Below are 18,082 nucleotides of genomic sequence, written 5' to 3'. Positions count from 1 at the left end.
GCGTATAGTGAAATTAGGAAACTAAAGACAAACGTCTCTCCTTTCCCAGGCGAAATACCTGCAAAGCTTATACGTGAATTTGATTTGTTCCTAGCCCTACAACTCTCGGTTCTTATAAACCAGTGCTTTGCATCTGGGACCTTCTCTAGATTAAATAAAAAAACCTAGTTTTTTTAACTGAAAGTAAGGAGCGACATTAAAACTTAAAACGAACAGAAATTACTCTGAATAAGAAATGGGTTTACCCCTCCGCAATCCCTCGCTCTTTACGCTAAAGTTTTTAATTGTTTTAAAAATTAGAATTGTGGCAAAGAGTCAAACTTTAGCGTAAAGAGCGAGGGATTGCGGAGGGGAAAACCCATTTCATATACAGAGTAATTTCTGTTCGTTTTAAGTTTTAACGTCGCTTCTTATTTTCAGTTAAAAAAAAATAGGTTTTTTTATTTAATTTCTGAAAGTTTTTTAATTAATGCATGTTTGATTTTGGCTCTCCGCACATAAATTATTAAAATGAAGTTTACATACTAATTCTCTTTTTGGCTAAATGGCTTTCTCTTAATTTTAATCAGACGATTTTGAGAAATAAGGAGTGGGGAAGGAGGTGTAGTTGCCCTCCAATTTTTCGGTTACTTAAAAAGGCGACTAGAACTTTTAATTTTTAACGAACGTTTTCATTAGTAAAAAATATACGTAACTTAAGAATTAACTTACGTAACAAACTTTTATATTCTTATATTTTTATTATGTATATGAGGGGGTTTGTTCCCCTGTTAATACCTCGCTCTTTATACTAAATCTTAAGTTTTGTCCCAATTCTTTAAGAATGACCCCTGAATCAGAAAGGCCATAGAATAAGTAGTTGAAATTACTAAAAATACTTTAGCATAAAGAGTTATGTATTTATCTCGTCCTAAATACCTCGCTCTATATGCTAAAGTATTTTTTAAACCCCTCATATGCTTAATAATCTCTGTTCGTTTTAAGTTTTAATGCTACTCCTTATTTTCAATTGAAAAAACTTTTTCATGTTTATTTTTACATTTTTTTTTATATTAATGCTAGAAAATCCTCCGCCATTTCCCTTGAGTTTCTCTTCCCCCATGACATATTCCTCCAAGGAAAGATACTCCCACATAGCCCCTCCCCTATACACAGCCCCCCAAACTAAAAGAATCCCCCTGAAAACGTCTGTACACTTCCCAATAGCCATTACTGTATATAAACACTGGTCAAAGTTTATAACTTTCAGCCCCTCCCCCAGGGACTTTGGGGGAGTAAGTCATCCCCAAAGACATAGTTACTATGGTTTTTGACTATGAGGAACAAAATGGCTATCTCAAAATTTTGATCTGTTGACTTTGGGAAAAAAATGAGCGTGGGAGGTGCCCTCCAATTTTTTCGGTCACTTTAAAAGGCCAATAGAACTTTTCATTTCCATTAGAATGAACCCTCTTGCGACATTCTAGGACCAATTGGTTGATACGATGACCCCTGGGAAAAAGAAAAAAAAAACTAATAAACACGCACCCGTGATCTGTCTTCTGGCAAAAAGTTCCACATTTTTGGAGATAGGAGCTTCAAATTTTTGTTTTAGGGTTCTCTTATATGCTGAATACGATGGTGTGAAGAATCGTTAAGATTCTTTGACTTTTTGGGTGTGTTTCTCCCTATTTTCCAAAATAAGGTAAATTTTCTCAGGCTCGTAACTTTTGATGACAGAGATTAAATTTGACGAAACTTGAAAATCCGATTCTTTTGATGTATCTTTTAGCATCAAGATTCCGATTTTTAGAGTTTCGTTTACAATTCAGCCGTGTCACTCCTTACTACAGTTCGTTACCACGAACTGTTTAATCATGGAAAAAGGCCCACATCCATGCAATTCCCAAAGTGAACCCACCCAAGTCGTGTGATGATTTAAGACCAATCTTCCTAACGCCATGTCTAGCAAAAGTGACAGAATCGTTCATCTTGCAGCGGCTACTAGAGCAGGTAAGACAGACTATCGACAAATTCCAATATGGTGGAATCCCAAAATGTGGGACGTCTATATATCTAATCAGATCCTGAAATGGCTTGAAAAGCAAGGCTGTTTTGTCGACCTGGCAGCCATCAACTTTCGCAAAGCTTTTGATCTCTTATCACAGCTAGTGGCCCACCAAAACCTAAAACGAATGGGTGCTAAACGCCAAACGCTAGCCATTGTGCTCGATTTTCTGTCTGAAAGGCAGCAAAAAGTATTTGCTTTAAAGGAAGAGGACTGTGACTCAGAATAGAGTAAAATAACCCGAGGTGCCCCGGAAGGGACGAAACTGGCAGGAATAACGTTTCTTGCCATAATCAACTACTTGCTGGTAGAACATACCGACAAATACAAATTTGTCGACGATTTGTCGCTCTTACTCCCCTATCTTCTTCATGACAATGTTCTCATCAAACAATTCCCCGACATCACTTTCGATCTACTAAGTTCTACAGTGCTCTGATATGAAAATGACTATTAACTCTGTTAAGTCAAAAATACTTAGACTGAACCCGCTAAAGAAAGACTTCGTCCTCCCTGAAGTTCCTTTCCCTGTTGTGAGTGAGGTGAAAATACTAGGTGTTATTTTTTCACATGATTACACCTTTACTACCCATATTAATAGTGCGACCCGTAAAGCAAACGCATCTTTGCAAACCCTTTCAAAAATGCGTCGCTTTGGGTGCAATGCCCACAGTCTTCTCCGGGCATATCTCTGCTACATACACCCCATACTTGAACATGCCTGTCCCGTCTGGACCCGTCAGTGTTGAGAACCACCTGTCTAATCCAGGAACTGGAGTCAGTCCAAAACGAGCAACCAGGATCATTCTGAGTAACAGAGACATTTCCTACCACGATGCCCTAGCAACCCTTGGACTCCAAAGTTTGGAACTCCGTTTGGGTGAGCTTATCTTGAGGCTTGGCAAAATCTTGCTGTCTAACCCTGCTCACCGTGATATTTTACCACCAGAAGCCTTGACGATCAGCCGTACGAGACAAAACCTAAACTTGTTCCTGAGCGAGCTCGGACAAACCGCTACCAGAACTCTTGTCCCTTTTTTTACGTCAATATATAATAGTGCATGATAGGATGTTTAGTATTTCAACATCAAATTAGCCATTTGAGCTCAAATAAACCTCTTTCTCTCTTTCTCTCTATCTCTCCCCTAGCCTTATCAGTCAGTTTAGTCTCTTAAAGAAAGTGTATCACAAGGAGACTACCCAAACTTATGTTGGCTTGGCTGCTCATGAGTCACTCAAACGCATCCAAAGTCGATAAACATAAGAAGCTCAATAGCGTCACCGAAATAATGAGTGATGTGTGCACAATGAGTTATTCATTTATTTTCGGGGGGTTTCTTTTTAGACTAGGGTACTTTGTATAGAATGAGTTGCCGGAGAAACTTCCAGAAAAGCTCATTTTATCATAAACTGAAAGGGTTAGTGCTCTTTTTGATAGTAAAAATGAGGGCAGCCAGACCTCCTCCCCCCGTTGGACACCCATAATTTCCCCAAACACATCTATTCAAAATTTTAAGATTGATCTTTTGTTCAACTTGGATGAAAGGTCCAAATCCCCCTCAAATTCCTCAGGGCAGGAGTTGCAAGCTATACCAAAGGGACCATAAGATTTTTTTTTTAGAAAGGATGGTCGTATAAACTTCAAAGGGTGTTCACTAGACTGATAATCAGAGGTTCCTGTGTCCTTTTTAAGATTTTAAGTGATCAAAGGGCAGATATACCCCCAAAACCCATTATTTCCACAAGTAAGCATTGCTATTTGTAGTAATATGACCGCACTAGACTTTAAAGGTCTAAACCGGTGGTGCAGATCTCTGTTTCGTGACAATTCAGCCAGGAAGTGCAATGGGAGATAGTGGGCCAGTCTTCCTATCCTTTCGGACATCCTTCTTTCTTATCTTTTCCAGCTTTCTCCAGGTACCCATTTAGAGCTGGGTCAAATCTGACGGAGCTTGCGGAGTCACCCCACTGAACTTTGTCCTAAACCAAATAACTGGTCACGCCAGGGGTCAAACCCAATACCCCTTGGACAAAAAATTCTCCACCCAGCATACCAGCAACTCAGAAAAATTTCCAAAAACACTTACATTAGTGCTAACACGAGAGCGTAAGCTCTATTTATAGCTTTGAATGTACAGATAAATAGATTCATCATGCTCAGCAAGGGTGGAGTTAAATATCAATAAAAGAACAAAATTGTTAGCTAGTTGAAACTAATTGAGAAATAGAATGAAAAAAAGAGGAGCTTCGGCTCCAGAATGTTTACATCTGAAATTAATCCTTACCCTGATTATTATTATTATAGTCAAAAGTGATTAGAGGGCAACATCTTAATATAAGAGTAAAACCAAGAACATAAGAACGAGAACGACGAAAACGAACGTAGCTTACGATAATATAGACAGAAGAAACAGATTTAAAACTGAAAAAAAAATGTTCTGTGACCAATATAATTAGGTTTGTTTTCCCATTTTGTTCTGGGCAGGGGAAATGGGATAATTCAAAAGGCTTTAAACTTAATGCAAAAAGAAAATTGATGTGTACACTGCAAATCTCTTTCAAAGCAGCCAATTAACATAAAATACAAGGACAAAAAAACAAAAAACAATCTAAGTAAAACATGTAAAAAAAATGACTGTGTGTAATAGGCCTAGCACAAAACTTGTATAAACATGCATGAATTTCAGAAAAAAATATTGAGATAGTCTACTCTGAATTTTTTTATCAGTTATAGCCTACATATATTAATGCCAGAGGGGAACTTAGATTTCAAAGATTGTAATCTTTTGTTGGTGGTTTTTGCAATCTAATACACAACAATTCAGGGTAAAATTCTATTAACTAGAATTTTACCTTCAGGGTAAAATTCTAGTTAATTGAATTCTTGCTATCTCAGAAAGGGTTTAGGTTAGGCCAATGAAACTTTTAGGGATGAATCTACAGACCAAAGTATGTCCTAGGAAGGTATTTTGAAGCAACTAACTCCACTCCTTCTCCCTCTAGAGGGCCCTGACCTTTGATGACCCTTTAAGTTATGTGTGTTATAAAAGTAAAACCTTGCAAAATAGATTTTCTGCTTGATTGAAGTACATCAAAATTGTTTTCAGCTTCATAACTTTGCTCATTTCCATTTTATAAGGTTTTAAAGATAGGCTATGCAAATATATTTCCTAAATTTTGAAAAAAAAATTGACATGGCTCAAAATTCTGCTCAAATAACAGGAATTGTATTTTCAGAACTAAAGGCAGAGAAAAAGCCACTAGTAACTGAAAATTAAGGTAAAATGTTGTTTTTTCAAAATTTCAATATGTATAGACCTGTCAGGTAGGCAAATTTCAGGGCCCCTCTAGAGGGAGAAGAAGTGGAGGAGGGTACTTCAAAGTACCTTCCCAGGACATACTTTAGCCTGTAGACCCATCCCTGAAAGTTTCAGTTTCCTAACCTAAACCCTTTCCAAGATAGCAAGAAGTCAATTAACTAGAATTTTACCCAATTCAGTAACTATGTAATTGAATGACAAAGATTTACATTAGGTAGGACTTGCCAGCAATAAGACAAATCCTTATTGAGAGAAACTTAAGACTTCTATGTTTATCATATGCAAATCTTTTTATGAGGGATATGTCAATGGCACCTCTATGGATTGCATATCATTAAAACAAAGCTAAAACTCTTTAGGTTATGTTAATGATGCTGTATTTTTCACTCAATTAATTCTATTATATAGGTATGAAGTTTAGTTGTAGGATACTTTTAGGAAAGTTCTTAGGTATTATAGTAAGTAAACTAGGCTATTATAAATATCCAGGTAACTTGCTTCTGAAATGAAAAGCATAGCATTGTCCTTGCCAGGACTAGTTGTTGAAAAGTTAACTCCATGACAACTCAAATTCAGATAGTTCCTGACAAATTCAGTGCTATTATATTATAACAGCAAAATTTATTGCAGAGAATACAAATGCTATAAAAATACTTTAAGAGGTGAAGATATAATTTGTCCCAGAAGCAATTGTTCATTTGTGAAAGAGCATAAGAAAAGGCATCAATTAATAAATTCACTTTTATCCTTGCTAAATTATTTTGTAAACTGTAAATTTACTGTTTTACATCATACATTTTAAAATGTATCCCTTTTTTCCCTGTCATGCTCCAAATTTCTACAATATGCCAATTTTTGTCATTGTGTCCTGGCACATGGAATCTTGTCCTTCTGACATAGAATGTGTCCATTTTGTAACCCTTGTTACAACATCATGGATTTAAAACTCTTTGGAAGGAATATTAACACCAAATGAGTAGACCAATCACTATTTGACTACATGCTTAATACTGTTTTTCAATATAATAGTTGTTACCCTGACAGTGTACCCCTCCTTCCCTGATGGTCCACGATATGACCATAGGGTACATATGAAACTTGAATGAAATGCTAAAAAATAAATTTCTTATTTTGTAATTTACTGCCTGTTTCTTGTGGTAACACCTTACAGATAGGACTCCTGAAAAAAATGCTTTAAAAGAAAAACTACTATAGACTACTTTAGTTTCAAATTTTTGTCAACATGTATAAGATTCTGATTTTGACAAGGTGAATACACTAGGTTACTTGATACATCTACAAACTAAAAGGAAACACTAAAATATTGAATTTCTTGCTTTATCATTTGAAGGATCTTTTAATGATTAAGATTATCAGTTTTTATTTTAATATCATATATTAAAAAAAAAAAAAATCAAAAATATACTTTGGTGAATCATGCACCTAATCACCCATCCCATGGAAATAAATTGCACACTGAGAAGATAAATGGAGCTATAAAATGACTGCATTGAAGCAATAAGGAACTACATTGTTAGGGCTATGGTTTCATCAGAGGGGGGGGGGATGCAGTTGCAATTAGATTGGTTGGTATCTTGGAAAAGAGGAAGAAGAGCATAAAAAAGGAACCAGTATTATATTCACATTTTCTCTATATCATTTATGGAATCTTGTGTATATTGACCCTAATTTTATGCTCTTTAAGATGTTTATAGTTATTTTTATGAGAGTTCACCCAGTTCTCTAACTATCCCAGTACAACCCTAGGCTGTATCTGGGACAAAACTAAAATAGACTATAGGCCCTATGCAAATTAAAAAATTAAAAGCTTTGTTGTTCCTACTATATAACATGCAGCAAGTTTCAATTAATTGTGTTCTCATTATTGTTTATGTTTTCATCCATGTTTTTAAAACTTTTGGAGGTAGTGAGATTTCACTTAATTTTGTATGAAATGTTGCTATCAGATTTGATAAATTATGTCATTTGTCTAACTATTTGAGGAATGCCACATTGGAGGAACATTCTAAATGAACAAAAAGTTTTGTTGACTAATGCAAAACACCATTTCTCAAATGTTTATAAGTAGATTCTGCAATTCTGTTGGGCAAATAAAATTATTTTTGAAATCTGATACCTCAGTCTCTGATCAAATTAACTCTTATTATATTATTGAAAAACAATTCAAGCCAAAATTCTAGTTTAGAGTTTTTGCTGATCATGGAAAGCAATAGAATGAGGGGAACAAGACTCCTGGGAATGAATCCAGGCCCTAGTTGACCTGGAAGACATTTTAAAGTACCCATCTCTACTAATTTACCCGCCAAAGGGCATTGACATTTGGTGACCTTTTAAAATTGCTGAGCTATAAAATTTGACAAATAGAATCTGTTGTATAAGTGAAGCACAAGAAAATTGCTTCTGGCCTTGTTTCTTTGATAAATCTCGATTTATTAGATTGTAAGGATTTGTATGTCCACTTCTTAAATTTAAGAAAAACCACTTGACATGGCTTAAGATTCTACTGAATAAATGAAATTTCGTTTTTCTTAAATTGGAGTCAATGAAAAAGTGACTGAAAGCCCAAAATTGATATAAAACTTTTTGTCATCTATGTAATATTCTAAACCAAAACATAAAAAAGGACACAATAGTAGCTTGACAACATCTTCCCAGGGTATGTTTTATGCCCTGTATTCACCCCTTGAAGTTTCATTTACCTGTTTCAACTTGTTTCCAAGATAGCAAGAAACCCTTAGCTAGACCTTTACCTAATTTAAAAACATGCTATAAACAAACAATTTCATCACTTTTAATCCTTAGTTTTTAATATAACCCTTTTTGTATATAACAGGGGGGGGGGGGATGAATTGTCAAAAATGCAACAATAAACTTTACAAAGAGCAGACAATTAAAAGTTAAAAGATGCTAGTCTTTTTGTATTATAGTTTTTCCTTGGAACCCTAATTCTACCCTTTTTCTTTCCCTAGTTATTCACATTTTTAAATCATTTTTAAATAATATTTGTTATTAGCTTATTGGTTGAAAACTTCTAAAGGAAATATGCTAATAAACAAAAGTAGTACTTTTAAATTCCTTATTTTATGTTCTTTCTAAATATTTTATGTGTTTTCCAGCCTTTGGGCACTTACAAAACTCAAAGAAAATTTTGAAATCTGTAAAAAAAATGAAACTTTACTTTGTGATGTGCAGAATGTTTCACAATTTAAATTGTTTTGTATAGTGTGTGTATCCAAAATTATATTGGTATCACTCAGGTCAAACCAAATTTCATCAATTCAGTAATGCTGAAATCCATCTAAAAAGAAACATGATGCAAAACAAGATTCAAAAGAATAGAGAAATAAATCATTAGGGCTACATTTAGGATCATTTGAGGGGTAGAGTGCATTGTTAGAAAAGCAACTACATCATTTGAAAAGAGAATAAAAAAGGAATCTAAAGGTAGCCTACTACTTTCATTTCAGTAGCAGTAGAAATGTTCAACAACTAAACTGATGCCTAATATTTTATCCAATATTGCAGCATCTGATTGTGTGCTCACCTACTACTTCTAGCCAAGCACGGATACAAGGGGGCAATCGCCCCCCAAATGAATTCTTTAAGAATCATTCCTAAATTATAGTATTGAGTGCTATATACAAGAAATAAGGACTAAAAAATCAAACATTTTCTGAAACAAAAACAATGAAACATATCAACACAATAAAATTGTTCAAAGCTGGTATGTGTTATAAACACAAGATCAAAACATCTATGTGCTGTTGGGGAGAGCACAGGGGAGTGCAGACCCAAGACAAAAAGTTTTGACAGTGACAGTGCTGTGGCATGTACAAGCATGCAAAGTTGGTACAACTTATCACTGCTCACCAGAGACACAGATGAAGTTTATGTATGGAATACATATGTCCAAATGGAATAATTTTATTTCCATTGCTGAACTTGAAAAAAATCAAGACTCCTTCACCAATGCTGTAAATGTTTGCCTTATTGCTATCAGCCACAAAACATTATATGAAGTACCCTGACAATGATTCCAATTCATCTGCCAGCAGTCTAATGTCTACCTCATTTGGTGGCACTGAAATAGCTTAGGGTTGTGATGAAGATACCAGCTTGTCATCTATTATAAGGGTCAATTTTGTATCTTTCTCTATTCTGAATGGCTTTGCATCCTGCTGTAAAGAGATTTACAGTAGGACAAATTGTGGAAAAAGCTTGCCTTTTTCCACAGCCAACTGACTAGGCTTTTTCTTATTCCTTGCCCTCTTTCTTTGCTTTTGAGTAACTTTGCCCAAAGTACTGGCAACAATATTAGAAATAATCCCCTCATCCTCGAACATTGCCATTTAAAGAATGAGTGCGTTCTTGAACATTGTATTTTGAGAGAGGATTTTTTTTGTCCTATTTCTATAGCAGCCTTTCATGTTAGTGTCTAGATGCTTATGATTATCCATTCATCTTATATTACAAATTTACAACACTTTGATGGTGTAAAAGAGCAATTGAAAATATTACAACTCACCAAACACAACAGGCAATGAGTGTCTAACCTTCCCTTTGACTGGGGTTAGCATTGATTGGCCAATGGATATCAACTTTTAGTGGTAATCACATCCTTGACAAAGTTTCCCAATGCCTTGTCCAAGTGGCAAAGTGAGCCAGTTTATCTCCTGTTACTTTATGTTACATCAATATCAAACCCAGCCTTAATTCAATTATTTAAACAAAATTGTAGAGGGGGGAGGGGATGTTACACTTTCTCCTTTTGGCACTACTGACCCTCCCAGATTAAGACTCCGGATCCGTGCTTGCCTCTAGCTAAGTAATTGAGAAAGCTCAAAATATGGCTATTTTTTCTATAGGCTTAATTCGGAATTTAGAACCAACTGTCAATGAGAAATAAGTATTAAAGATAATAGCCAATCCACAAAGCCATCAAACTTTTATGCATAGCCTAAAGCCTTATGTGGGCTTATTAGAGGGACAGGAAACAATTGTAAAAACAGCAACTATGGGTACCAGGAACAAATTTAAAATTGAAAATCTAATAATATATTTCTTTTTTCTCTCTCTGATTCCTCCCCTTGGCTAGAATTATTATACCTTTAGGCATACCAAAATGTATTTTGATAGACATACCATGTCCAACAGTAAAATATTCCAATTTCTAGGTGGTATAATAAAGATTTTATGCTGATTTAACTGTTGTAATGGTGACTTACTGTTCAGCTACTGGGTATCTTATCCTAAAAACAGTTAAACTCAAAGTTTACTCAAAACTGAAGAATTATATGTCATTATTGACAAAGCCTTAGTTGAATGGCTAAATCTTTCTCTTTTTTTATTGGTGTAAGATAGGTTATTCATAAAAAAATTTTATTCCCAGAACAAATGTATAAACTTTTGCTTGCAGCTGTAATTTAAGGATAATTAAAATGAAATTAAAAAGACATTTTGAAAAAGACAGAAATTTAACAAGATAAACTTTGGAAGAAAGAACCAAAAAACTTTTTTTACAAATAATTATAGAAGTCTGAATATTTAAGCTTTGTGTCTGTAAATCTGTATCAACAGGAAAAGAAGGACAAAGAATAAACAATAACAAATGAATCCCTGCATAAAATGACAAAAACACAGATAATATACACAAAAGAAAGAGGAACAAAACTCAAATTTCATAATCTATAGTTTTTGTTTTTAAACAAAACAAATCACAAGGATCAGATCCCTTCTCCACCCCTGTACTTGTAAGGCTTTAAAGATACAGCAAAGAGAGGTCTATAAGCAACTCCTTTTAACTAGTCAAGTATGTAAATTGGTAAAAAAACTAAGGACCTTTTTTTTTACCTCAGACTACTAACATATTTTCTTACTATGTTGTTTGTAAAAGGTATTGGATAGTAACTTTGTATTAATGACACTGTCAGGTATGAATCAGCTGAGCATATTAGGTTCATCATGGTATTTTCAAGTTGATACCTCCACCTTTTCTTCTGCCCAGAGTAGTAACTTCTTGTCAACAAAAAAATTATATACTAGGTGAATGAAACTTGAATTATGCTGCAGCCCAACTTTGGGCCAAGGAAGTTTTGAAGCTCCTACCACCATTCCTTTACTACTTGCAAAGCTTAAACGATCCTTTTAAACTAAGGTCAAAAGTCAGTAAAAAACAAAAACAAATGAGGATTATCCTAGGATTTCGCTCTGGCGTTGATAACTACCTTGTTAAAATGATGGATGCAAGGTCTTGAAAACAACTTCTGTTTTTTTGTCACTGTCAAAACATTGACATTAACTTGATAAAGAGAGATAATGAAGAGAAATAATGAAAGATAAATAATGTGTTCCATGTATTATTTATTTGTATTTATCCAATGTCTTTTCATATGAAACGACATAGGAAAGTTTTTATACTGTAGACAGTTTTGAGAGGACTCAATTCCATTAAAAATTATAAGCCTTAGTGCCCTTGAAAAGGGTAAAGTTAATCAGAGTATAGCCCAACGCCCTTTAAATGTTGTTTGGTTCCCTGTAGCCCCACAGGGTTTCAGATAAAAGCTTCAACAATTATTTTAATCAAAGTGGTTAAGATACTAAAAATATTATTCTAGAACCAATATGATGTTTTCTGCCCTTAGAGCAAAGACTCCAATCTATTCAAATAAGATATTCCAAGATAGAACATTTTTAGATCAATTCTAGTACAAAAATAGTCATGCTCGACTTATTGAAGTCAGAATCATACAATGAGTTCTAGTCTGTATAATGTGTAGGCCCTAAGTGAAACCATACAGCCTTTAGTTTAAAATATAGTTGATGGTTTGAGACAAAAACAAGGTGAAGGGCAAGTTGAGAACCTGAAACAGTGTAAATTAGGTTGTATAACAAGGTGTCATCAGAAAGCATGTATTGGTTTCACCAAAAACTGATATCTCTGCTAACATTTTGTCATTGTTACAGTTCTAAATATAATTACTACCATATCTTCATTACTTGCTGTAGGATATGGACATTCACCTTTTAGAGCAACAGTGTTTACAGGTTTTTTTTACGCACTCTTTCAAATTGGTTTAATTTTTCCAAAATTTTGAACATGTTTTACCTTTTGTAGGAGGGAGCTCCTTTGTGCTGAAGGAGTTAGGGTATGCTCTGCTCTAGGTGTCATTCCTCAGAATGTGCCAATATGTTTGAATTAAATTAATATGGATAGTTCTTTTCGCTATCACAAATATATTATTTGTAGTTTACCATTTTTGTAGATTTGTCTATTTGTAAACTTTTTCTTTTCTAGAAACCTTCCCCCTTCATTCCTATATTTAGGAAAGTCATAAAAATGCCAATACTCTATTATTGATTGTTAAGAATGGCCCTTGCTGAATCTAATATAGACTTGAAAAACAGTTCAGGTTTTGAGCTTGAAGAACGTGTAAGTGCTGATATCAAGGACGAAATAGTTGAAGAATTTGTGGATGCACAAACTTTAAGTGCTGATGAACAAAGTAGCAAGAGAAATGATTCCTGGAGAAGAAATGGTCGTGGAAGGTAAGACTAAGAGTCAATAGAACGGTCTTTTTTTGAGGGTTGTAATAGAAAAGACGAAGCTCTGCTTCTGCAATCATTGTTATTTATTATATTGATCATGTAAACAGTAGTTATGATGGTGAATTCTTTTCAATGGGGAGGATCACAATCTTGAGGATAACCTTTTATTACATTGCCCCTGCCCTTATGCAAGTGTTATTGACACTATTGATTATTTATACATTAATCTGTTGGTTTGTCAACTGCCAGTGCTGGAATATGGTGCTGTTTTTTACTTCTTGCATAAATCCTTCAGAACATTGCTATTTTTCCTTGTAGAAGTTTAAGATGGGCATCTATTTTAGCAATTGTTGGCATTAAGTTTTTGTAGGTGGACAGAACTGTAAGTGTCAGCCTTCAAAAGTCATTTGCAAACAGTTAGTTGAAGTGTATGATTTGATGTGCCATTGATTTGAAACAAAGGTAAGTTCTAGTGGAGAAGCCCTTTGCCATATTGGATATTTGCTGAATTATGCAAATGAAACTTCCAGCACTAAATCCTATGGTAATTTCTGAAACTACATTGGCCTACCATAACTTAGAGAAAGAAAAAGATCAAAAATGGTATTTCTAAAGGCCAAACAAAAATACTGCAGAAAACACAGAAAGCGAATATTTCGAGAGAGCAACCGCCTCTCTTCTTCAATGGGAACAAAATAATATAAACAGGGAAAATGCTGAAGAAAAAAAACAAAAAACAAACGCGGAAAGTACAACAAAACCAGTTAAAAACCAATGAAAAAACAACCAAAAAATTAAGGATAAATAAAATTAAATAAAGAATTACAAGAATTAAAATCAAATACCTAATAACAATAAAGTGAGGCATTCGCCAATGTCCGCGATTTGCAGAAAATCCAAACAAATGTGAACTACCATCAGCGGATACTAACGAACAACTTAGAAAATAAAAGAAAAAATTCATTGACTCAAACAAACGAAACCAGCAATTAAATAAATTGGAGAACTAGGTTACCCGATTTCTGATTTCAACCATTGCATTTCTTGCGGATATCCTTTGAGACCTAAGGGGTTGATGGTGTGTTTGATTATGTGACTGGGGAAGTGGTTCAAGGTTTATTCCAGAGATTACTAAAGTATCGGCTTCTCTTTTGAGAAAATCGAAATATGACTAATTTATTCTTAAATCACCTGAATCTCTTTTCAAAGCTAGACCTAAATGTTGGTATTAATAAATTTCAACAGCTTCTCTGTAGTGCTGGACAATACCTCTGTCATTCGAAATTAGGTTAGCTTGGTTAAATAAAACAGTATGGTCTGGGTTATTAAATATGTGTTCTGCAAGGGCAGAGTAAAAATTTTCTGTTTTTTTTGTGCTTTTTAAGAGTGTTATTAATTGAGGTAGAATGCTGAGTTAATCTATCCTTCAGTCATTGATCAGTTCTTCCGATGTACCAAAGACCACAAGAGCAAGGAATTTTATAGACACCAGAGTTTTTACCTATTGGGATAGGGTCTTTACCTTGATAGATTTGGGAACTGATAGTTTTTTCTGGGTCTAAAGTAAGTGTAAATGTTATTTTCCCTTAGATATTGGTTTTGGTATTTCGGTTTTCTCAAAAGAAAAGCCAATACTTTAGTAATCTCCGAAATAAATGTTGAGTCACTTCCCCCATGTATGATAAAGGAAAAACTGAAAATTTTAAGCGAGTAGAAAATACACGACTGTACATGCACAATACATGCATGTACTTGGCTCCAGCTGCCAAATCCTCAATTCTGCTTTCAAAAATAATAGTATAATTTGTCAATGGAATCTCGTTTTCAGTGCTTGGTGATAATTTCTCCCAAAAGGGTGCTAAGACAGCATCAGACAATCAATTTAGACTTTTAATTGTATTTAAATTTAAGTTGGCGCTGATCTGGTGGTGAACACCAGGAAAATTTTTGCCGAAAAACCCAGATGTTTCACAAAATTAAAAAAAAAAACAACATAATTTTGATATCAAGAGATAGATCAAAAGATTCGACTTCTTATGTTGATCCCAAATATACAAAGTTTAAGTTTAAGGTTACATATAAGTTTAATGTTACATATCATAAGCTATGAGCTTGAGAAAATTTGCCTAAATTTGGGAAAAGGTGGGAACTATCCCCAAAAAGTTAAGGAATCTTACTGAAAATCGCACCATCAGAATCAACATATCAGGGAACCACATCGTAGATGTTTCAAGCTCTCATCTTCTAAAATATGGAATTTCGTATTTTCTGCCAGAAGAATGAACATAGATGCGTGTTTATTGCTTTTTGTTTGATTTCCCAGGGTGACCGTATAGAATATCGCCCTAGAATGTCGGGAAATAGTTCATTCAAAAGACAAAAAGTTTTTGAGTGACAAAAATGATTGACCGTCATTTCGGGACTTCAGAAACCGTCCAATAGGCTGTGACAGACATGCTGAAGACCAAAACGGTTGGAGCCGTTGCTACGAACAGTAGGAACGACGTCTCTTCAAGGGCATAACATTGATGTTTAGAATTCAATAAAATTTTCGTTAGGAAAAAAATCTGTCATTACTTTTCTACTGCATCTCGTCTACACCAAATGACCTTGCGGACTCCCTTTCAGTATCTACGTTTTGGCTGCGTTACGGTGATACTCAATGCCAACAAAGTAACAAGTAATTAAAAGAAGTCTGGTAATCTAATCATAGTGAAGAGCAAGGCAAAAAGTTTTCGTCTATTTATTAATGAAAAAGTAGAAAAGTTGAACCTGTATCATATTTTTGAAATCTCAAGTGGCTTTAAATTCTTTGGTTCTACTTTCTCCTTCATTCTCATCAGTTTCAGTAAATATTGACAAACCAGAAAGAATATTTAGTTTTGTTCACATTGCATAAGTTGTAAAGTATACTACAGAGCTTCTCTGGTTAATTCATAAAAAAGAAAATCACTAAGTAAATATTACCATATTGAGGTTTCCAAAGATTTCCTGTGCTGTATGGTATTTTGAAAGGAAATGCGCTGAGTATCTTTGGAAGTTCCCGAAAAAAAATGGTAAACAAAAATTAGTGCAAATTAAGTCTTGTTTCACGGAGGGATTAGCGATATTTTATGAACTAGCTTTCGATATTATGCATTTATTTTATTATTATTCTATTTGTTATTATATATTATTATTATTATATATTTATCATAATTATTTTATTTATTATTCTAGTGAAGGTAAACACTTTTTTTGGAATATACTAAAATGACAAAAAAATCAGTTGCTGCTCTTAATCCACTGACGGTTCAAAATCAAGCCCTTATCTCTGTAGAAAAGCAAGAAAATAAATCATCAGCAATGTAAACGTAAAAAATAGAAATTTTCCAATGAGTAATGTTGTGAAGCGCTACAAGTATTTGCACTCAAAGCACTGTTAAAGTATAAAACCCAAGTGCTTGGGAAATGCTTAATTGAGTACGTAGTTCAAAACTCATTAGTGAAAAATGATTATTAAAATAAAAGTGATATCAAAGATTCATTGCTAGGAGTTTCAAATGAATCAAAGGATGCTTTTGCCAATTTTTTGCCTAAAAAAATTTATTCTATTTTTAGTAAAAGTAGTCCACTGGTGTTTCTTGGAAAAAAAACATGGAAGTCGACAAACGGGTCGCAAAAACATGCAATTTAAAAACAACACCACATGTAGTAGTGAAAGAATGAAACAGGTCTTTTTTCAGTGTTTTATCTTAGCCTTTTGTAGCAAGAACTAAAATCTGGCTGTGTTATAATAGACAGTGATTGTCAAGATTTGACAAAAAAAAAATATGTTAGGTATGTGGTCAAGGTGTCACATATATAATTTATGTTATTCATGTTTTCATTCTGGAAATATGAAGATCATAACGCCTAATTTTTCTTTGAAATGGGACAGAGTAGGAAAGGCTCAGGAATACATTAGAACCGTTACTGTTGATCCTTTCTTCATAGTATTGATAAGTATTAATAAAATGTACATTCACAAAATATAAAGTAGGCCTAACAGGGCTTTATCCAAGATTTTGGTTCCGGTTGGGGGGAAGACAAAAATTGGAAAAAACGTGTCAATAATGTGTTCTTATGCATTTTATTACGTTCCTACGAGTCAGACAAACGCTTCCTGAGGGGGGGGGGTCAAGCCTGCCTAACTCCTCCTGAATACGACCTTGAGATCTACTCATATATAGAAAAGGCATTGTAAGGCGTGAACAGGTAAACAACCACTGGTACCTAACAAGTATAGTGGCAATCAGGATTGCCACTCGAACACAATTAATGGCAGCGCTGGTTGCAATAGATGGTGGTTACAGAGAATACCTGTTTTGTCTGGTTCGAAACTTTAGGGACATTTACTGGTATAAAAGGAAAAGTTCAAGGAGCTCGCCAAAACATACGGTGCCTCTTTTGTATTATAAATTAAAATTGTTATGGTAGTAGGATGGAATTATGGGCATAATGTACCGCGACAAGTGTTGGAATATATTGCGCTTGGTAAACTAGATGTGGTGCGTGATAGACATAATGTTTACGGCTCGTTCAGAGGAGAAGGAGCTCCCTTAGCGGCACCCTGTAGTACAATTAAGAACGCTAGTTTTCCAAAAAAATCCCCTATCATCTGAACAAACCATTACTACTGATGAGACTGTGTCTATTCGTAGAACACGTGTCTGAAGGAGTCTTTTATAATTTCGACTCCGATTGATTCCTGCTTGGATTATAATGCTTCAGGCTGATGAAAAGATGTCCTGAGAACAGAGTGACTCAACTTTGATCTGGATGAAGGGGATGACGAATCCAACATCTTTCTAGAATGCAGGTTAAAACATAATAAAGCCCAATTTTACCTGATTTTCAAAAAAAATCTCCTTCCATTGTGCTTATGTTATGAAACCCCTATCTCTAATCCAAATATTGTCCCTGCTTTGGAACCATGTATTGCACTGATTATGTGGCCCTTTGAGGAATTCGATAAAACTTGGACAACTTACGAATTATAGTTTGGGCACTAGCAGATGGATCTTAGTGCGGGGATAGTTTGGTTTTCCTTGGAGCTATATTAGAATTTTAAGTGTTTATTTTTTCAAATGCAGCATGCCGATGTTCAGGTGAAGGATGCCCTCTAACA

General features: G+C 34.6%; 1 protein-coding gene across 2 annotated transcripts in view; it reads left to right on the top strand.

Annotated features, from left to right (window-relative positions):
* The first annotated feature begins 4,432 nt into the window (after nucleotides 1–4,432).
* Nucleotides 4,433–18,082, top strand: part of LOC136030431 (protein Aster-B-like) — a 169,362-nt gene continuing 155,712 nt past the window's right edge. Inside the window, exons 1-2 of one of the 2 annotated variants that reach the window (XM_065709410.1) lie at nucleotides 4,433–4,504; nucleotides 12,683–12,933. In XM_065709410.1, the coding sequence (XP_065565482.1) occupies nucleotides 12,882–12,933 (52 nt within the window). In that variant the 5' untranslated portion in view covers nucleotides 4,433–4,504; nucleotides 12,683–12,881. The remainder of the gene's footprint in view (nucleotides 4,505–12,682; nucleotides 12,934–18,082) is intronic. The other variant, XM_065709408.1, reaches the window with a different exon arrangement.

Source organism: Artemia franciscana, chromosome 8, assembly GCF_032884065.1.
Source record: "Artemia franciscana chromosome 8, ASM3288406v1, whole genome shotgun sequence".
Lineage (NCBI taxonomy): Eukaryota > Metazoa > Arthropoda > Branchiopoda > Anostraca > Artemiidae > Artemia > Artemia franciscana.
The sequence above is the reverse complement of the archived record's forward strand: the minus strand, read 5'-3'. Positions and strand labels throughout refer to the sequence as shown.